This window comes from Amblyomma maculatum, chromosome 9 (genome assembly GCF_055883805.1).
Source record: "Amblyomma maculatum isolate TAMU_Amacu chromosome 9, ASM5588380v1, whole genome shotgun sequence".
Classification (NCBI taxonomy): domain Eukaryota; kingdom Metazoa; phylum Arthropoda; class Arachnida; order Ixodida; family Ixodidae; genus Amblyomma; species Amblyomma maculatum.
Window position 1 is genome coordinate 119,423,571 of NC_139352.1, and position 22,550 is coordinate 119,446,120.

Here is a 22,550-nt window from a genome sequence, read left to right on the forward strand (position 1 = left end):
TCTTTCTCTATAGTCTCCAAAAAAACTTTACCCCGCAAGCGAAATAAGCACCCCTAGCGGCGATATGCAGAAGCGGTGGCAGCGGCGGCCAACGGTCGTCGCTACCGCAGTGTTGGTGCCTGGGGTCATTGCGCATGCGCGCTCACAGTTCCGTCTATCCACGTCTCTGCCCTCCTCTACTTATCAGCATACTTCTGCTACTGCAATACTGGGCCTTAAGGCGCAAAACAAAAAGAACGAGAAGAAAAAAAGAAAAAAGTAATGCCGCATTCCCTCCTTCACCCCCCTCCGCCTCCGCTGAATCGAAAGGACCTCATCCGTCGCGACCGGGACTTCTTCTGTTTTTCTTTTTGACGCGTTTGTCCCGAGTTGCTATCTGTCATCGTTTAGCGCAAGTATTATCATTCTCGCACGGCGACTGCGTAAAGTATCAAGTCGTGTCCTCTTCAGGCCGGCGGCACTCCAAGCATTCCGCCTTTTCTGACACCGCGACGTTCAGCAGGACGTTGACCTGTTGGAACAATTTCTGAGAAATGGCGGAGACTGTTCGAAAGACGGGGTTCAACGAATGTTGTGAATTTAAAAGTTCAGTGTAGAGAAAGTGTGGCTCAACACTGGCGCTGTCGAACAGCGTCCCCTGATAAAGTGCACGCTGACCTGCGACCAAATACGTTTCGGATAAAAAGGAAAGCATATCTGTGTAATTTGTTACATTAACACTTAATTGAATCCTCTAGGAAGTTTGCGGCTCCAGTGGTCGGAAAACAACGGCTGTTATACAGAAGCTTGCTCCGCTGCACGTAGTGTAAGTTTCCTTCCGCTGCGTTTAATTAATGGTTTTAATCGTTTGGAAATGCCTTTTACGTGTGTCGTACGATCCCTTTCACACGCACTGCCGTAGAATAAAGCGGTGCAGGTGGTCTGTCTCTCCTGACACTGGGCCGCCACTAGAAACGCCTTAAACGGGGCTCTTGGTGACGTTATTTAACCGTCTGCTTGCACAAGTGGGGGACGTTTTTCATGCTTTCATATTTTTTCTCCCGCTTTGAACTGCCCAGCCAGTCGTAAAATGGGAAATAATATTGAGTGTTTCTGTACAGTGCCTAGTTTCTGCGAAGGCAAAAAAAAAAAAAAAAGAGAGAGAGAGAGAGAGAGAGAGAGAGAGAAAGAGTGGCATGATTTCCGGGATTGTCGATAGTATCTCTCAGGACGAGAGGCAAGGCACGAGAGCTCTCTCATGTGTGCTGAAGTGCCTGATAAAACATGATAGGCAAAAGAAAAGCTTCATTTGTTAACTCATCCATTCAAATATCCTTATTCCCATGCAAGTGAATGCGTTTTGTTAGTATAGTATATATATATTTGCACCAAGGACGACAATATCCCGGGCGTTTAATAAGCCTGCCCACGTGCGATGAAATAAGAACCAGCTGCTTGCAACTTCGCGGCTTAGCGGTAGTAAAGGAAGGTGAAGAACAAATATATAGAACGAAATTAAACAAAAATGAAAGGGAGGGGTCTGACTTGGAGAAATAGCGTAAAACGCAGATGACAGCACCTTTTCAAAATACATAAAAATGGGTGGATACCTATCGTGGCATAAGATAAGCACAAAAGACAGACAGGTGTGAAGGATATAAATTAGCAGAGGGTTAGACAGCGGCGCGGTGAGGAAGAGGAAAAGCAGCGTACAGCGGCGCGGCAAAAAACTTATGTGCGCGAAGAGAGAGAGAGAGAAAAAACGTGACATAAACAAGAAGCCATACTGCGTCCGTGAAATGCGCGCAAACAAATCGACTTCGCGAGAATTCGCTTGACGTGCGAGGCATGCAAACGACTCGGCAAAGTTCATTGTCGCCCACCCACCGCGGCTGCGGCATCAGAGAGAGAGGAGGACAGTCCTCCTTGCAAGACGATGTTTTTCACAAACGGTAAACAGTGCAATGTAACTTAATGGCAGTGCAATATAACCATCACATACTCCCAAAGCGACAGCGTTTCCAGTTTTTTAATGATTATCGATGGTTCGTGAATGAACACTTGATAACTATTTCGAGAGGTCGAACTAGAAGGGTACTTTAGACTTGTTTGCATCGTTCGGCGAATAAGTTAAATATCCCTCACCGCATCGCCTTAGTTTGCCCGGTAATGAATGTGCCAAATCTCCAATTCGAACAAACCGGAAGTTTGAATTAAGCGGGTTCTGACTGAACAAATCTCGCTGTAACAGGTTGTTTTCATACTTTTTTTTTTTTTTTTTCTGTGACCGCTACGCGACAGCTACGACAGAACACGCGGAAAGCCTACGTCTTGCTCGCCTTGAAATTTACGTTTGTTTTTATGTACGAAATAAATTACTATTGTATAAGTGTCACAATTCTACAACTTTAGGGTGACTTTGCAGACACCCGGAGCTCTGTCATGGTGTCACATAAAATGACAAATACGTGCTGCTCCTTGTCCCTCGCCAGCTCAATGTATACCGGCATGTTCTGGCTTTATATGAAGCCACGAGGGAGTTTCCAGGGAAACAATAAGGAGGGCAAAAGAAAGCTCTATGTACAAGCTATATAATAGAATAAGAGGCGTCCGAACCTTGCAAAGGTTGCGCGCAGGCTCCCGAAGATCTTAAAAGCACCCATCCGACCAGAATCGCAGGCGGTAAATAAAAGGTGCCACGCGAGACGGTAATGCCGAGAAAGAGGGAACGCACTCGTGGGAACGGGTCGGGGATTAACGACCTCGGCGAATGGGATTATTAATCAGGAAATGACTTCGTTACACGAGCGAAGCGCGAATTAGTGGATTGCTGGATCCGATCGGCACGCGGATGAAGGGGCGCGTGATTACCAGTTCCTCCACGAGGTCCTGAAGGTAAGAAGCACCGCGCAGACATATTTAACCTATGTCAGGGATATTAGTCATCTTTTTCCGTATATTTTTTTTTTTTCCTTTTGCCACCCAAAAGGTCCAAGCAATAGACGCGTGGGCGAAACGATTCATGTGTTCAAAGATACCTAATAATATGGGTACGATAAGATTGAGGCGCGCACATTTGCGTAATAAATGTTGGTGCATGGCGAGGTCTCAGCATTAAAGTGTCCGGTAAACAGCACGATAAAGTGTTCTACAAAATGAATGCATATGTTTGGTAGGTGAACAGGGAAACGCATATGAAACGAATGGTCGGACAAATTAATTTAAACGTTACAAAGTAGCGGTATGGGTTGCTTGTATAAGGCATTCAACCCTTGCTGAATATCAATCAACTCTTTGCGTACGCTTTCAGTAGAGGCAACGCGGACTCTTGAAAGGGAGAGTGCTTATTCATTTTGTAAAACACTGCGGTCACAGCAGGTTCAGAAAGCGTGCCCAAAATATGGTAGCAAAATGAAAAAGAGAACCGAGCACTGAAAAATAATAACTAACAAAAAAAAAAGATTGATGTGTCCTCATAAGGCTCATGCGTTTATCTGAATCATGAACCCACCATGGTTATAAGCGTTCGAAAAAAAAAAAAAAATGAAACGCTGTCTGTTTTAGCGAATGTGAGCGCGGGGGGGGGGGGGGGGGGGGGGTAAATATATATCGCAGTGATTCAGTCATAATCTTTTTGGAATGAAAAATTTTATGATTAGGACGGAAGTAAGAAAGGTGGAAGGCCGGAAACAAGTGTTGTTCATTCGTACGCATCTATACACAACGTTCGTTGTGCAGAAATATTCGTCCCTGTCGAGAGGAACATGACAATTTCTATAACTTCAACCGGAGTAAAAAAAAAAGGGGGGGGGGGGGGGCTGGAATAGAAGAATTGAGACCAAGAGGACCTGATTGGTCGAAAGACAAAAGTAAAGGCCACATATCGGAGTCGCAGAAAGGTTTGGGGAGAAGTCGAACAGCAGAACGTATAACCGGAGTATACGGGTGCGGTCCGACTAGTGCAAGATAAACAATCAAACGAAGGAAGAAGACCCCGAGCAGTGGCAACGGAAATGTCAGAAAAAGAGTTGAAGTAAATAAGCACTTTGCGTCAGCGCGTTCCGAAGTGGATATAAGAGCTCCCTTGAGCGCTTCGAGATATATTTCTATCCTTCGCATAAGTCTTCGCGAATTATGCATTTTAGTTGTTGACAGTTTCCCTGCAGTGGTTTGGATGCGACCGAGAAACGATATATATGACTTGAGATATCCCCATATCTGTCCGCGTTTTTCTTTCCATTTTTTAAATGGGTTTTGTGCGTCTGTGTGAGTCACCGGCTGCTCTTTTCGGGATTGCCAAATGACAAAAAGAAGTCGTGATTGACCTATTTGAAAGACTGAAGCTTTTGAGACAGCGTTGCAGTGCGCTGTGATCGTTACATCGGGTCGAAAACGGGCAAGCGCACATTTGAATAAATTTACGACGCGTGCATATCTTACAAACTTGGTGAAACGTTAGCGACGCACACCAGCAGTGCATTTCATAAGCTATGGTCTCGAACGTATAGGATAAAAGAGTCCGGACGTATATTGCAGCGTGACCTGCTTCCAGTATATTTTTTTAAAGCATGTACGTCGACGGCAGCATTCGCATCATACCTGCCAGCATTCGCATCATACCTGCGTTTCTTCCGATGGACGTCAAGTGCCACTTGTGTACCCAGTGTTTATTGAAAAATAAATGTAGCGCCGCTTTTGAGGTTCAGTTATGTTCTTGCTGATACATCGCATTTGTCACTATTGAGCTGTTTTGACACAGCGCAGGCAAACCAGCGTAAATGTATATGCCCGACCGCAACCGGTCCCGTGTGTACGCGTGCTATGCTCACGAAACACTTTCTAAGTTACTTTTGAAATCATCATCATCACCAGCCTGACTATACCCACTGGAAGGCGAAGGCCTCTCCCATATTTCTCCAATTAACCCAGTTGTGCTAGCAGCATCCACTTGACCCCTGCGAACTTCTTAATCTCATCCGCCCACCTAACTTTCTGCCGCCCCCTGCTACGCTTTCCTTCTCTTGGAATCCAGTTTGTTACCTCTCTTCGCACTACATGTCCTGCCCATGCCCTGTAGTCTATTAAAAAAAAAAAAGAAAGAAAAAAACGAATCGAGACGTGCGTGGCACACCAAACCTCTGAATGAATGGGGATGGGGTCCCTGCGCAATATAATTTCAACTCTCGCCAAGGTCAACTTGCTTGGTTCGCGCTTCCGGTTCATGCGAACTAACGCCTCGACCTCATGCATATCATGTGTATTAAATCGATCCTATATATGTGACTCAGCTTCCCTTAATTCGCAACTCATGTATTTCGAACATATTGTAATTGCTGCTTTAATCTTAGTAACTGTCTTTGATTTTTTGTTTCGTGGTTTAAATTAGTTTCCTTACAAGTAACAGGTTTACTCTTTTCTCCTTTTTTTTTATAAGTTTTGATCACATTTGTATGGTATTGCTCAAAATTTGTACTGCTTTCATGATGCTATCAACAACTTTGTTAATGTTTGTATTGCGTTGTGGTTCACTTGTCTAAAATTTTGTATTGTATTGTGTTTGTTTTCTAAACACGCCGCTCTTTGTTTATTACGGTATATGTAATCCCACTCCCTTCTGTAATGCCTATAGGCAATTGAGGGTATGGAAAGTAAACAAATAAATAAATTACAAATTTCTAACAAGCCGTTGGCTTGAGAAGTTTTCAATTCACAGGGACGGATTATAAGTGCTCTCGCCCATTGGAGTTTATGACGCATTGTTTCTGTATCACGCAAGGGTGAAAGAGTGCTTTCTCCCTTTCTGGGTGCAGTGGCGCCCCAGCGGAGGGTGGCGCAGGAGGAGGAGGTGGAGCCGCGCACACCCTCGTCGTGCTGCCCGGTGCCTCGGTGTCCACCCTAGCGGCGCTGCAGGCAGCTGAGGCCACCGGCGAACTCGCGCCGCACGAGGTATGACGGCGTGCAATTCCGAACATGTACAGGGCATGGTACACTCTTAAATACGGTTCCGCGTATGTTCGGTTATAAAAAGTTCCACTTATAACTGGAACCTATGCGGAAGCAGATTAGAGTGTACTGCTGATGAGACGTGTTGATTAGCTTTCCCCCACCAAACTGCATGCCGGCTTGGAAAGCACCGAAAGTTCGCACTCGTGTCACCTAGTACAATGTTTTTTTTATTTTATTATTATTTGCAGCTATCCTCAGTTTCGGTAGACAGTTGAATCAAAACATTCGGGACTCATCGATACGCTGCAACAGCTAAGCAAGGAAGCAGGCCTTCGCGGAGTTTTCAGAGCATCTCAATCAGGATTCGCACCGAAGGTTCAGTATACGACATATTGCATTGTGGGCCGTATTATACGAAAATTTCTTCCCTAGCGGGCCAGCAGCCAGAAGGCAATATATAAATGCAAACAATAAAAACAAAAACTAGAAAATAAATTAAAATTAACCAAAACGTCTCGTTTCCAGAGCGCACTCTCCCATCAGTGGAAAAGAAAAGTAGCGTCAAAACGCCAGGCAGTCGTCACTTCATGACAACTTGGAGAGAGCTATTGAAAGGGTACATCGCGAGTTACTTATCTGCAAAACTGAAAATATAAACTTATTAGATGGTTTAGGGGGCGGGTTCTCCGGCACCTCACCATTGAAGGCAGCTGACGTCCGTCCGATGTTCAGGTTTACCCCGCCGTAATGATGCAATGCGCTCGAGTACTGTGTCCAGCGGCGGTCGCTTTTGGATGGAGACTAAAAAGTCGGGCGCCCGTGTGCTGTGCGATGTCAGTGCGCGGTAAAGAACCTCAGGTGGTCGAAATGTCCGGAGGCCTCCCGTATACGGCTTCTGTCATAACCTGCGTCGCTTTGGGACTTCAAACCCCACTAACCGAACGAGCCATCAAACAGATTAAGGTCCCTTTTCATTTCGAGAAAGAATGCGTACTGTCTTAGGCCATTGGTTTATTTTCCCCCGAAAACGAATCTGGTGACAAAGCTGAATCCGTTCGGAACAAAGGCTGATATTTTTGGAGCCTGCGCGGCATCACACAGCTCCAAGGCCCCCGTGTTTGCGATCCCTGAGATGTTTTGAATTTTGCTTTCATAAAAATGCGCCTGCAAAATTGTTCTGACAGCACCGCATCCAAGCTAACCACGCGAGTGCATCTTGTGCGGTACCGCGAGCAGACTGCTGTTTAATATCTTCTGCACAAATAACCATTCCTGTGACGTCAGTCAGTTTCCTTTCCCCGGCCCAGCCGTTTTTAGCGATATATGTGGCAAGTGAACCGTCACCAACAAGCTTCCATTCTGGAATCTGCGTCTTGTTATCTCGACTAGAACTGAACTGACCGCTGCCTGCCCCGTGCCCCGTGACTGAGCACCTCAATCGCCAACTGCTCCATTACAGATAATGTTACGTCACGAACGTTATTTTCTGCCCACCGCGCTCGTGAAACGAGCATTGTTGGCGATGATGGCTTAAGAAGATAACGGCCGTCGCACAAAGAACCGAGCCATCCATCGATGCTCGCACTTTTTACACGCATATCGAGGGATCAGCTGCTGCTTCTCAGCGTCTGTTTCGAGGTGTAAGTATAGTTAAACTATAAGATCGACCAGCAAGCAAAATGCCGACAGCGAACTGTGAGGGCAGAAGCTTTTCCACGAGTACACACAAGATCTTTTCCCAACCTGGCCGTCGCCATAATGCTTGCTGGACTGCTTTCTTCACCAGCCGATGCTAAGCGCGGATGTCGCGCCTTAATTGCTGCACGGGCTGTGAACCAGGCACGATGGAAGTGGCACTTTGCTCGGTGACGCTAAGTGTGTGCGCAGTCGCAGGAAGGGGCGGCGGCGTCGTCGGTGGTGGTGGGCGGCACAGAGGAGGTCGCGGGCATCGTCGACGAGGACGAAGGGTGCGTCAAAGGCGTGGCCCTGGTGCTGGTCGAGGGACCGGACCAGCAGCAGCAGCTGGCCGCTCTCGTGTTGCCCGACGCCGCGCAGCGCATGTCGGCCTCGGGACCCACCATGGTCCTACAGGTATACACCCTTCTGTTCCCTGCTTGGCAGGCGACACATAATGTGCAGAAGCCATGAACAGGTCTTCCAGGTGATAAAGATGAGAAAAATAATTAGTCAATGCTCTGACCATTTGGTCAGGAAGTGCTACAGATGAAATTCATGGTTGGAGACCTAAGAACTGCTTAATGAGAAACCAATCTACGAATGGGATGTCTACAGACAAGAAATGAAAGAAGTGCTGCTGTAGTGTGCTTCCTGCATTCAATGTATGTTTAACCGAAGTATGCACAAACATACGAACCGAGTTAATCATTTTCATGCATTTGCATTTCAAGTGTGAGGACTTTTTCCTTGTTTTATTAGTACTGTTGTGTGGATACTTTCCAACTCTCCTGAGCACCTTTCTTCAGACGGCAAAACAACTGGCCATAGTTTGCGATTATGATGTTAATGCTGAGAACTGGTCGAGTTGGGGCAGTCTTGGCATCTCGAGATATAATCATTAAGAACAGGACAATCATTGCACAGAGGGAAAGAAATATTCTCAATAACATGTTGCCTGAGAATTGGAAAGGAATAAGTAGGACCGGACCGCAGCTATCATCAAATGACACTGACAAACCAAATGCATTTACATGTTCCCGGGCGCAACGCACGCGTACTCAGGAATGACGCTGAACGGTGGCCATATCAGCTTCTTGTCCTGCAGAGTGCCTGCCATATTTAGGGCAGACTCGCTGTTTCAGTGAGTCTGAGTATCAGTTCGAACATAGTATCTTTTTGTATACTTCTGCTCATCGCGGTTAGCGTAATGCTGGTAGCGGACATTGGCGGCTTTTATAAAAGCAAAAACAAATATATATATATATATATATATATATATATATATTATTGTTTGGCGGACGTAATATGTGCACAAATCGGAGATAATCACAACAATTCGAACCATATATAATTGCTGCAATGACAGTTAACAAAAATAAAAGAGAAAGGTTGTGCTCGAGTGCCAGCTTCTGGCTGTTGACATGAATATCGACTGCTAGAAATGCTCAAATATTGCACTTGAGTATACTGTGTGGTGTATTATCATCATCATCCTCAGCCTGACTATACCCACTGAAATTTTTTTAGCACGATATCTCCCCCGTCCTTCAACAAATCTATAGTTACCTGATCTTCTCCAGCTTTTTTCCCCCTTTTCATAGTTTCTAACGCTTTCTTAACTTCGTCCTTCGTCACTAGCAGAACGTCTGACTGCATTTCCCTACCGCCAATCTCATTATTGTCGTGATTTCTTTGGCTGCTGTACAGATCAGTATTGAACTCCTATATATATATATATATATATATATATATATATATATATATATATATATATATATATATATATATAGAGAGAGAGAGAGAGAGAGAGAGAGAGAGAGGTTGATGCATGCATCATCCATGCAGGTGTGAAGCTGCAAAAGATAAACAGATATGAAAACGATACCTTTTTGATTTTGTTTTGCTTGTGGTTTTTGCCAGCATCCTTGAGTCCCTCAGTTCATTTGCACTCTCCAAACAAAGGTGGTTATTGATTGTTCCTTTTTACGCTGCTCGCGCCTGTACATGCCCTCAACGAAGGTGTGCACACACTCTGCGTTACAGGACGGCGAAGCGGTGGCAGCGGCGGCGGCCAACGGCCAGGCCGGCGGCGTAACGGCAGCGGCCGCATGGCGCGCCTACTACGACCACCCGCTGACGGCAGCCACCACAGCCATGCTCAACATCTCAGAGGAGCAGGCCCTCATGTACGAGTACGCCGGCGCACTCAAGCAGCAGCAGCAACTCCAACAGGCAGCCGTCACCTTGCCCGAGATATGGGCGTGAGTAGTCCTTGCTTCCTACGCAAAAATTTGCAATGAGACCTTCCTGGATGCCGCCTTATTGTTATGTGGACTGTCGTGTGGGCCTCTCGATAGCAGGGTTGAAGCTGGAGCGGAACTGCTTTCCGACATTCTAGAGAGAATGAATTTTGACAACTCTCTTCCCCATGCAAAAGTCTAAAGATCTTTCCATCTGTTGAGAGAGGTGCCGAAACATCTCCCTTCTGGGTCATTCATAGCGGTTCTACTGCCGCTTTTCATAGTGGCGACGCCAGCGAGCCCTCATTAAGTCAGCACTAGGCAAGGACCAAAAGAGCGGCTGTACGCTATGCAGTCCTGTAAGTTCACCTCCAGTCTGCAACTGGCTGCATTGAGTATTCGCTCGTTTGAGTGTTCCATGCGAAGATTTTCTAGAACATGTTTTCCTCTCATGGAGTAACGGAGTAACGGAATGGGTTTCAGAAGGAAGCAAATGTAGCGGATGCCTGTAGTGAGTCAGCTTGGCGGATGAGATTGGAGCGTTAGTGCGTGCAAGGCTGTTTTCAGCTGACATAGGACAGGGTTGATTGGAGCCGAGTGGCAGAGGTCTTCGTTCTACAGTATATTGTCCTTAGGCTGATGGTAGCGATGACGTTTTCTTTTAATATCAGATTTAGTTCAGCCCGAAATCCTCACCTTTCAGCACTACTGTGTGTCAGTGGCGGCTGCATTGTACAGTTTCCCCATGACGCTCGATGACCACCGAACCGTTGCAGGCAAGCCGTGTCCGTCCCTGCCACGTCCTCATCTTCTCCACCGACGGTGAAGAGTAGCCAGGTGTCGCCCACCACGGTGCAGGCAGCCATCGCGGCGTCGCGCCAGGAAGACCTCTTTCTGCCCAAAGCCGAGGTGCAGGACGCTGGCGGTGGCGGCGACCTGGTGGAAGCGGCGCTGAGCGGCGAGCCCAAGGCTGAGGAGGTGTCCGCCACTGTGGTCATCAAGCAGGAGGCCATCGACGGTCCCAAGTCGGACGACCTGATGGAGCCTAAGAGCCCGTACTCACCTGTCTTCGCCACTGTCCAGCCAGCACAGCCCTATGGTGGGGACATCTTCAGCGTGCTCACCACGAGCACCTTCTCTGGTGGTAGCAGCCCACCCAGGCCCGTCTACTCAGCTGCCGCCGAGTACTACAGGCGAGTCCGCGCTGTTACGAGTGCTCGGCAGTGTTGTGCAGGTTGCTAAAATGCAAGGCGAGGCAGGAAGACCGATGCGGTTCGCTCACGAAGCTAATGCCAGAAAGCAGTTTGTTTTGCGTTGCCTGTGCACGGTTTTTCGCAGTCGTGTGCGGACGTAAAAAAAAACAAACAAACATAAGTGTATTCTCCAGATTCATGGAAAAAAAAAAAAAAAACATTGTTGTGTCATCCAGATTCATGGCATTTTAGGTTAAATTGTTCTGTCCACGAAAGAATGGATGAATGAATATTTCAGCCTGTCAGTCGAGGTTTTCACTGAAGCTGTCAATTGACTTTACGAGTCTTTTCTGTATGTAATTCGTAAGGTACAAATAGAGTATCAATTTTATGTACACATCATTGGCGAGCGCTTGCAATTAAGTTCTGTGCAACTATTCCCAGGTGATCAATTGGTGACTGAAAGCACAGTTCTCACTTGCAAGTAAATAAGCACGAACGAGCAGGAATGAAGAGGGCGACTCTTAATTTCTGGCAGTTCACGACGTTGCACCATAGCTGAAGGCCTTTCGCTTTACAGGCCCAGCACGGCGGACTACTACGCAACGGGGACGGCGGCGGGCACCGACCAGTATGTCCAGCAGGCGGTGCGGCAGCAGCACCTGGTGGCGGCGGCCGTGGCCGCGGGCGGCGGTGCGGCAGGAGCTGCGTACGCGGATTCAGAGCCAGGCTTCGTGGACCGCTACATCCGCCAGAACGGTTCGGCGGCCGTCAACGGATACAAGAGCGGAATGCTCACCGTCGACCTGCCTTCGCCAGACTCTGGCATCGGCGAGGCCACCATGACACCCAGGGAGTCGGCCAGCTTACCGCAGGTGCGTCTGCGTGACCTTGTTTCGAAAGCTAAGGGCTGGGATTGCTTTTGATCGAATTCATCTTTATAAAGGCGTAAGCCTTACTGTTGTGTTTGCAAACCTGTCCACAAAATATCCTTAAAAATTGACGCCGGGTGTGGCGTCATCACCCGGTGATGTCATATTGAGTCATTGGTCATTGCTCTTTGTGTTCCTGTCAACCTATAGCTAGCATCCCGTCAGTTAAGTATCTTGGTGTGCACATAGACAGCGTTCTGACATGAAACGTTCAGTCGACCCACATTTGTAAGAAACTTAGAAGTGTCGCATGTTTGTTGTTTAATTTGAAAACCATGATGCCTTTTTCTATCAAAAAACTAATCGCCCAGGCACTGGGGTATAGTGTTTTAAGATACGGTATGTTTTTTTTTTTTACTGCTCTTTCACATGGAAATGGAGTTAATAGGATTTTGAAAAACATCGCTACAAGCGTCCTCTACATGCCACAGGAGAATTTGCCCAGCAGTGTCTTTAGAACAACTGGTTTGCCTTCTTTTGACAATCTTTTTAATCAAATTGTAGTACTGAAATATTTTTGGAGCAGTGCATCAGTTCAGTTCAGTCGTTCAGTCATGTCCGACTCTTCGTGACCCTATGGACCATGTCACGCCACGCTTTCCGGTCTCTCACTATCTTCCTAACATCACATAACTTCATCTGCAGTGCCTCGAGGATGCCATCTAACCATCGCGTTCGCTGCCTACCCCTTCTCTGGCGACCCTCAACCTTTCCCAACATCAAATCTTTCTCCAGCGACTCCTCTCTTCTCATCAGATGACCAGAGTAGCTTTAACTTTAGAATTTGACCCTCCAATGAGCAGTCAGGGTTTATGGTCGACAATATCGACTGGTTTTGACGACCATAAACAGTGCATACAGGCACATAAACATGAAACCGGTACCGTTGAGACATGTTCCTAGATTTCTTAAACCGAGAGTGCGCACTCACTACGGTAAAGCAACAAGACGCTATTATGTTCCAGCTATCTTTAATGAACTACCGGACGATGTTTCTTTTACCAGCCGAAAAACACAGAGTTGCTGTTCAAGCATTAAAGAACCTTTAATATGTTGTGATGTTGTCAGTGCAGATATGTTGTGCCAAATGTATCCTTTTTTTTTGCTTGCTTTTTTTTTCTCCTTTATTTTTTTTGTTTGCCTCTGGCGGAGTACGGATGTAGCGCATACATTGCTGCGGCTGCCGGTTGTCGCCGCACAAGCCCACTTGTGGCTTCGGCGCTTCCGTTTCTGTATCCTGTTTCCAATATACTAAATAAAGGTTATTATTATAATAGCAGTGAATAATGATAACAAAATAATAATAAAATTATAATTGTTACTAGTGATAATTAATGACAAGATAATTAGTGATGAACTAATTAATGGGAGTTAGTGATAAGACAGTCATAACATATTTAGTGACAACCACATTAGTCATAAGATAAATGATTAGTAATGAGATAATTACGAATATATAATTAGTAGAAACATTACGGAAGCTTTCGCATTCTCGCAATGCAGTTTTTGCAGTTACTTCTTTTTAACCCCTATGTGACTGCGTATGAGGGCCTAACCCGCCTGCGTTGCCCCTTCACTGTAGTAAACAAGCCCAACGTCAACGAGGACGCAGCATGCGGCGCTGCCTTCGCGCGGCGAAACTTGAGCTTGGGTTCCCTTCCCAGAAGGGGCTTTACTTCCCACCGGAGGAGAGTGTCCCAAGTGGCGGTTGTGAGAACTAGCGGCGCTGCAGTCAACTTTCGCTCCTTGCCGGGCGCGTCGTCTGCTACGCACGGCGCGGAAGCGTGAAGGGACCAGCACGCACGTTGCTTTCAAGTGCTGCCGTTGCACTGTACATGGCTACAGTATAATTATAACTACATTACGACAGCTTTGGCTTTGAAGCCACGGATTATTTTGGAGAATGCGTTTATGTTATGCAAAATTCACTTGTTAATGCTGTGACACAGGTGTGACAGCGCCGTCGGCTTGCTCACAAGCACTGTTTCTTGCTTTACTCCCTGGCCTGTGTTTTGTAGTATGTTCTTTCAGTGCACAGATCCGGTCATGCAAACATATTAGCCAAATTTTCAGTGCATAGGAGCACTCTAAGCTTAGAAGGTAACGCGGTGGGTGTCACGTTTACTACTGCGCTGCGCAGATTGCCTCCATTACATGCAGAAACCTGCAAGCCTGGGCAGCCTATTCATGCAGTGCATGAAGTCTGGCTACTCGCATCAAATGATATAGTGAACACAGATTATGAATAAACGGCCTCCATCGTCGCTTCATCAGAAGTGCTTTTCTTAGTGTCTTACTTTTGAGATGTGGCATGGAACATATCTCCGGTCAGCACTCTCGCACTCCCGTGATAGCAATGTAGAAAAAAAAAAATATATTCCTTTGTCGTCTAAAACAACGTCAGATGTGAAGAATTATTTAACGAGTTTACTGAAAGAGGAATCCATGAAAATGGGTGTGTGCACTGCGAAAGGAAATGACTGAACAAGCGCATGAGTCTATTAAAAAAACATATTGCGAGTAATCAAGTTGCGCCTTTGAGAGATTCGCCCTTCCCTTTTACACACACACAAAGAAAAAAGAAACACGACATAATTTTACTGCATATAGAAGAAGTTAATGTAATTTCAAACTAGCACTGGACTGCAGCTTTAAAACACGATATTCAAGGTGTCTACAGCACCGGAAAGGGCGTTAAAAGTTAACTGCACGAACCGTATTTCTCAGAAAAGCAGTGCAAAAAAAGACACAGGAAAGGACGAGACGGCTGTCCTTATCGTCTCGTTCTTGTCCACTTCTTTTTTGCACTACTTTGCTGAGAACTACCAACCCGCCCAACTTGCCACATTAACTGAGGTGTATTTATTAGTGCAACAAGAAAAAAATGAGCAAAAATGCAATATTGTCAACACTAATGTCGTATAACCAGAACTTAATTTCATCAATATAGATAAACATTGCAAGGTCATAAGCAGTGCACAAGAGAACATTATACTTCTTTCGGGAAATGTTTGAGTCGGCAGCATAATCCTTTTTCTTTTGCATAGTGGGAGATGAGCGTTCGCGTTCCTAACTTTCCTGACCATCTTTATTTTTTTTTGCATGTTATTTTGTATTACTTCAACAGCAAATGCCATATTTGCAGCGAATGCACTTCAATGCGTGAATTAAGGAGCTCATATGCTTAGTTAATAGCATATCTTGAGCTCATTCAGAAGCTTATATGCTTTTGTGCTTGCCCGCCTAGCTTGTAGATGCCGATCTAGATCCTCTTCTGAGCTTTTTGAATGCTTATCTTTTAACAACGAGAAACAGCTTTAAGAACAGTGAAAAAGTGAGAAGCTACACTTCCCATCCCTCCTAATCTTTTATTATCCAAACAGCGGCCGAGAGTCATTCCTTCAATCAAATAATTAAACGCCTAATTCATTCATTGTCTTTTTTTTCGTTCTCTTCTCAGCTGCCACAGCTCGCAGCATGTGTTTTCTACAACGCGTGCTCAGTTATTTAGAAGATATTTTAATTTTTGTGATCATCTTACTTGCCGAATTTCTGTACATTTCTTATGATGTCTCCTCGCTTCGCATTAGCTCTGAGTTGGAAGCACCGAGCACAATTTCGCGTCATTGACATGTTTCAGAAGAGCGTCTACGTAATCAATGCTCAGTTCACATAATATGAGGAGTTGATGCGCAACATCATTGCCGTGACAACCGCTCAATGACAAAAGTCTTCTCTACAAGCAAATTTCTTTGCCCTCATGGCTAGTCTATTTTCTCGTCGCGAAAATACTCAAATTGTCTTCGAATTGCTGGTATTGCGCCAAACTCAAATTGATCCAAATCAAAATCCATTCATGCAGCTCAGCTGTCCAATTTGCGCTATGTACACTGATAAGCTCTTGGGATCTTGCAAGTTCTCTTCCGGCGTTGCTGTCGAAACACACGGGGAAGTTCGATTATTAGAGTGCGTTCTCTTCGGTATATAATGCTTGTTGCATTCAAAATATGTGCCAGCAAGAAAATGAAGAGCTTTGCTACACGAACTAAACATCACGAGAGCGCTTCAGTATAGTTCCTTTTCTAAATGCAGATCAGAAACTGTTCACTTCGAAGTAAGTTATTTCTTCTGCGCAGAGCTTGTGTCCACATTTTATTCTCGAGGAAGTCTATCAGTGACACGAAAAATGACTGACTTCCAAGTAATCGTTTCAATAGGCTTCGTTGCCCCCAGTGCAAAGCATGCAGACCAGCATGAAGAAGCCTGATATATATATAGCAGAATGCTTAAGCTTCATCTCAAGAGCGGACGCTACTTTATTCCCACCAATTTTAGGTATTTAGAGGCCGGCATGTAGTTGGCAAATTGTACGTATATTTGGTTTGATTTTAGACGGAGGATGCAACATCTTCTCGCCGCACGCCCTACGTTTACAGTTGAACGGCATAGAATTGGAGGCACACATGTCGACGGCTTGAATACCTGTCACAAATTGGACTGAAACTGGAAAAGAAGGTGTCAAATTGCATGGCACCACACTGAACGCTGCGCAATGAACGGCTACATCACAATTTAATACGAAATGATGTGCATATTCTTCGGATAAGTTTTTTTTTTTTTTTCAATTCTTAATTACGTCGATCGTGATGCCTTTTCGCCTGTACGAGCTGCGTACGATATCACTTAATAAAAAGAAATTAAAACGAAAAGCAGATAACATTACTAGAACGTTGGTTCTGGCGAGCAAGTCGACAACGCTGTCACACTTGTTTCACGGCATTAAATTTCGCAGCACACAAACGCGTTCTCTGAGGTAATGCATGTCTTTAAAGCCAAAACTGTCGTAATGTAGTCATAACTGCACTGTAGCCGTGTAGAGTGCAACGGCGGCACGTAACAACTACGTGTGTGCCTACTGCTCCATGCTTCCACGTCGCGTGTAGCAGACGATGCGGCCGGCAAGGAGCAAGAGTCAACTTCAGCGCCGCTAGTTCACATGACCGCCACCGGGAACACCTCTCTGGGTGGAGCTGCGAAACTGAGTTTGTTCTAGTAACATTGACCAGTATGGCCATGCACGAGCCTAACAGACGGGGATGAACGAGACTTACATGAGGGCTGGTACGCGGAACCGTCTAGATTCTCATTATATGTTGCTGCTTATAAAAAAAAAAAAAGCTCCACAAGATATATGGCGGCGGACCCGTTTTTAGAGAAAATGTGAAGGAAAGAGCGATTGCCGCGGAGTCTATACCTAGGTGGACACCAGGACAGCATCATAAGGGAAGTGAGGAAGGAATGAAATAAGAAAGCTGCCGTAGAAAGGCTCCAAAATAATTTCGACCTTTAACCTGCCCCTCCGCGGTGGCTCACCAGTTAAGAGGCAAAACGAAGAGGCGTCCTGTGCTGTGCGATGTCAGTGCACGTTAAGAACCTTCAAACTCCTCTGTTCCAATAAATATTCAGAGAGCATTGCGGAATCTGCAGTGGAGAAATGCGAAAGCCTGAGCGTTGCTTGTCGAACGCAACCAGCGTTCCGTTGAAGGCATGAAAGTTAACCGGCGTTGTAAATTGGAAAGGAAAGGCGCAGTATCTGTCATTCTTGGAATCCCGTTGCTATCATTCTCACAATAGAGAAGGATGGGCGTTTCACAACTCTGGTTCTGGCGCTGTTGGTTAAAGCGTTCGGCTGGGATCCGAGGGATGGAGGTTCGATTCTCGGTGGAACAGTATTTTTATTTTTCTGATGACGTCATTAGGATGATTGACAAGTAGAATTCCGCGGTATCCCGCAGAATCTCTCTAAGAAGTGGGACACTTTTCGCGGACACACGCACGGACAGAAAACGCTGGCGAGTCACGAGCCATTAAAAGCTTAGCCCTTAAGAGTTTTTGGTACGTAGTTACCAGGTGTTCAAATTACTTCGTAGGTCTCCCCTATGGCACCTCCTCCCTTTCCACTTTCACTCCCACTGTCCCCCCTTCCCTTACAGTGTGGTTCAGTATGCACAGAAAAAGTTTGACAGATAATGCGCCTTTCGTTTCTTGAAACCAACTTGGAAAGGAACCCCTGGTTTAAGATGACAGGGTGCTCTAAATGGGTGATAAACACCTGCAAGTGAGCATTAGAAAGTCCAGCCAGACAAACTGCTGATTCGTCATTTGGACCTGCCCAGCTACGGCATCCATAAGACAGTGCTACGTACGGAAAGTAGGCCTGCGGTGGGACCTTGACTCTGATTACAGGGAGTGGATGCTAAACAATCAGCTTATCGGCAACCTAGGTGAATATTTAAGGAAGACCTTATTACACTCTTTTTTTCTAGCTTCTTCCTACTCCCCGCTCCCTTTTCACTATGCCTGATGGCAAACTTCTCGAATAAAAAGACAAAAATCGTCACTTCCAGCGCGAGTATTTACGTCATTTAGTTTCGATTCAAGCCCAAGTCGATCGTAATTTTCGTAGAGCACGAATATGCTTCGAAATGTGATATCACCATTGTCGATTCTCTTGCATGCAGATCTTTGACTACTCCGAACTATCGCAAGCGCCAATGCTCACCTCTCCCGAGCAAACTAATGGCACGGCAAGCAGCGGAAGCCGACCCGGCAGCTCCCAATCGATGCGGCGGTCTTGGCACGAGTACGGTCGAGCGTCTGACGCCGACAAGATCCAAATACCAAAAATGTAAGTTGTGGGCATGTTCGCACTGCTGCGATTCTCTGTTATCGAGCGAGCACAGTGGCACGATGGGCGGTGAAAGGATTACACGGATGGCGCTCGACCACTCCTGAGACTCTGAGCTATAGTTTCAGTAACGTACTACTATGTCACTTGTCCAAGCGAGCTTTGGTCACATTTATTTCTAGTAAACACTGTGTTCTGCATGCCTTATTGCTAAATTTTTGCCTCGGCATTCAATCGCGACTGTAACAAGTATCTCTACCCACACTCAAATTGCGCAGTTAGCATGCAAGCGTGCATTCCCGCGGGATTAACCTGCTCTTTTATTTCCCTGGATGAGCCAAGGATGAACCGATTCAAGAAACTTGTGGCAAAGTATGAACTTGGTGCTGTATTCACAGCTAAAAAAAAGATAGGAGGCTTGTGCGCCAGCGTTAAAAGGAGGCTCAACAGTACATCTGGTAATCATTTTCAGTGCACAGTGTCACACAGTGTCACTTGGGGAAAGAATGTGGTTTATCACTTTCCGCTGAATTGCGGTCAATGCTACTACGGGCAGACAGGCAGATATCTTAATGTGTGCCTGACGGAGCCCTCTAACTCTCTGGGAGGGAAGGCAAATTCTAATTTCGCATTACACGTGCAATCTCGAAGATGTAAATCGGAGGATGACCCTTCTCTTTGGATGCCTGATTTCAGCAACACTGGTGTAGTTTATGGAAATGAAAAACAAATATCGGGAAATAGCTGAGGCATTTTATATTGCTAAGGCTAAGGACACGTGTGTGACTAAGGCATTGTTAACCTCCACAGTAAGGAATTTGCTTTGTTAGATAAATCTATAGTTAGGCTATGACTGAATTCTTTCTGTCATTTCACAGGTTTGGGTATTGAGCACGCACATATCAGTGTGTCTTCGTTGTCTTCTTTCCTTCAAAAAATATTCAGTTGTTAGTCCAGCCTCTTCTAGTTCGCTTCTATTCTCTGTGTCTCATCTTTTGACTGATTTAAAATGAATGATTACCAACTCGCCCAGTCATCAACCTTGATGAAAGTATTTCGTGGCCTACTTTACTAGCTGCAGTCAAAGCCAAGTTGCATCATGATGGTCGTGTGCCAGTAAATAAAGCAGAAGCTAGGCTTAGTTCGTTCCTAGCCTCTTGCATGGTCAACCTTGGGTACTTCCCGCATGTACTGTCTGCAATACATGTAAAGTGTACTAGAATACTACACTGCGCATGTGTCTCTCTGCTCCTTTGCCACATAGGAATTGAAGTCACTGGTTCACGGATGCTTTGCACCTCATAATGCACATACCTTTAAAAGGCAAGGCTAGGTGGTTTAGTGCCTTTTTGAAACAATTGCAGCACATAGTGCTATAATGTAACTCCAGAGAGTTAACACTGTTCACAAATTAAGGGGCTTATGAAGCACTTAATTCACGTACATGGCAAGTAGATTTATTTAAGTGTTTGTAAGCGATATTTACACAGTGAATCAACCTTCTACTGCAATAATGGAGCAGAAAAAAAGTTAGGCTCTTGAGCTCTACTTACTGCATTGTTCTCAATATATTGACTACAGTGTGCGTACAAGTTTGTCGTAGACTGAACAGGTAATTAAGTTTTGGCTTCAGCTGATTGCATGCTGCTCTGGGTAATGATGCAACAGGGGCTTGGGAACAATGATGCACTAACTTCTTTCTTTTCAACTACTGCAGAAATGCTTTGCAGAAAGCTTCAGCAAATTACCTTATTGCTGATACACTACATACTGTTCTCATTCCAACAGCCAATCAGATGTAGGGTTCAAGTATTACCTGGAGTCTCCCATCTCAACAAGTCAAAGGAGAGAAGATGACAGGATCACATACATCAACAAAGGTGAGCTGCGGTTACTTTTCAGTTGTGTGCGGAAGTTCTGTAAAAAAAAAAAAAGAGAAATAAACTTTTATTAAAGGGTGGCTGTTTGGAAGGCTGACGGGCTTGTGGCAATGTGTAAGTGTGCTGTTCCTTATCTTTGCCCACTTTTCCAACAGGTCAATTCTATGGTATTACACTCGAGTACGTCCCAGACCAGGCCAAGCCCCTTCGAAATACTCCAGTCAAGGTGGGTAGTTTTCGTTAATAAAAATACAGTTAGGCTTTTTCTTCTAACTGCTTTCTATCTACTGTAATACCCAAAGCAGAATTAGGTTTCATTTTTACGGCCTTAGCTGTTGATGCTACACAACACCGAGAAAGCACAGTCATCATCTGCTTGAAATTATATCACATAGCAAAATCACATGACTTCTTGCCAACTTGTTGAAAGGGTTTGCATGACTAGTGTCAGCCTTTGCAGCTCATGATGACACGATCGATGCTCTTAAAGAAACGAAATTTAATAAAGATTGAACTGGATTGGAATGGTTACATAATGGAGCTTCCGATGTTATGTCCGTCCATCACAAACACTCTCCTCCGTCTCCTCCTCCTCGCCTCTCGCCGAAACTCCCTCTATCGGCTCCACCTCTGCGTTGTCATTTCGTCCACTTGTCGGTAGATGCCGCTAGTCTCTCAGCTAACACCACCGCTAACACTGGTCGCATCAGTGGACCACGTGACATGGCCTATTCATTAGGGGGTAATATGACTCCTTGGCCTGTTTACACAACACGACCCATTAAGGTCTTGTCACATTATGTGCAAAACACTTCGCCTCTTTAGCTACTGCAAGCAGTATAAAATAAGAGAAAAACATTCTTTGACTATCTTTATGGCTTAAATGATAGCTATTGAGAGCAATGGATCAAGGCATCAGGTGTTGGAGTGCAGTGTTTTCTATATCATGAGTTTGCTATATTCCAGAGCCTCATCATGCTTGTGTTCCGAGAGGAGAAGTCTCCTGAAGATGAAATCAAAGCCTGGCAATTCTGGCATAGCCGGCAGCACAGTGTCAAACAACGAATTCTTGATGCCGGTAAGTTATGTTTACATGATGTATCCCTAATGAGCAAGTGAGTGAAAAAAAACTAATGTCTGCAACTTAGGCAGTCTTCAGCTACTAACGCTCTGTTTACTCTCCTTGTTTTTATTTGTTTTGTGCATTGCAGAAGTCATGTGAGTAATGCGGCATTTCATTTATTATATTTTGGAAATTATGTTTGCACCATAAAGCATATTCGTCTAAGTGGACAGTGGTTCCTATATTTTTGCTGTGGCCTGTGATATATATAGACTTCCTTCACTCCGGCTACGTCACCAAAACGTGGTGGCGCTGTCGTCGTTAGTAACTTTTGCGTGGTAGGCAAAACAACACTTCAGTCGCTTTGCCTACCGTGATTGTGCGATTGCTTGCTGCTGCCGGGAAATGCAGAGCACCATGCTGACTACTGACATGTGCTAAAAAGTACACAAGAGGAAGTTTAGTAAGCTTGCACAGGTTTCTTGCTGACAATGGTCGCCGTAAACAGTGGTGGGCCAAAGTGGTGAAGCGGTGAATTCATAGACACCCGAAAAGTGTGTACCAACACCAGTCACATTTTAAAGTGGAGTTTCCCAACTGGTATGATTCAAAACCTCTGCTTAGAGCGCATGAGAAGTGGAGGGCAGCAGAGATATAAAATCAATCATTTCAGAATGGAGGAAGGTACCAAGGTGAAAAATGTCCTGGTAATGTTGTTTTAGTTGCATTTGCCTACCCACACTTGCTTGCTTTTCTTTTTGTGTTCAAAGTACCCGAAATGAAGAACCATCACAGCAAAATTTTTAAATAATCTTTCTGGTGGGCAAATCGTTGCTGTACAAGCTTAAAGTTGATTTGAAAATCGTGCATTGTGTTACTGAAAAGTTGGAGTGCCAAAAGTTGAAGATGGAGATTTCAGCTGCAATTTGAGGCTGGTTGGCATTGGGCCTCA

General features: G+C 45.3%; 1 protein-coding gene across 4 annotated transcripts in view; it reads left to right on the forward strand.

Annotated features, from left to right (window-relative positions):
* The window catches only part of grh (grainy head), a 142,094-nt gene that overhangs the window by 100,269 nt on the left and 19,275 nt on the right, over positions 1-22,550 (forward strand). For 3 of the 4 annotated variants that reach the window (XM_084579442.1, XM_084579441.1, XM_084579443.1), the window contains exons 2-10: positions 5,790-5,925; positions 7,813-8,016; positions 9,646-9,863; positions 10,619-11,035; positions 11,616-11,910; positions 18,489-18,655; positions 20,444-20,535; positions 20,691-20,761; positions 21,502-21,613. In XM_084579442.1, the coding sequence (XP_084435568.1) occupies positions 5,790-5,925; positions 7,813-8,016; positions 9,646-9,863; positions 10,619-11,035; positions 11,616-11,910; positions 18,489-18,655; positions 20,444-20,535; positions 20,691-20,761; positions 21,502-21,613 (1,712 nt within the window). Of the gene's footprint in view, positions 1-5,789; positions 5,926-7,364; positions 7,566-7,812; positions 8,017-9,645; positions 9,864-10,618; positions 11,036-11,615; positions 11,911-18,488; positions 18,656-20,443; positions 20,536-20,690; positions 20,762-21,501; positions 21,614-22,550 lie in introns of those variants that run through there. The other variant, XM_084579444.1, reaches the window with a different exon arrangement.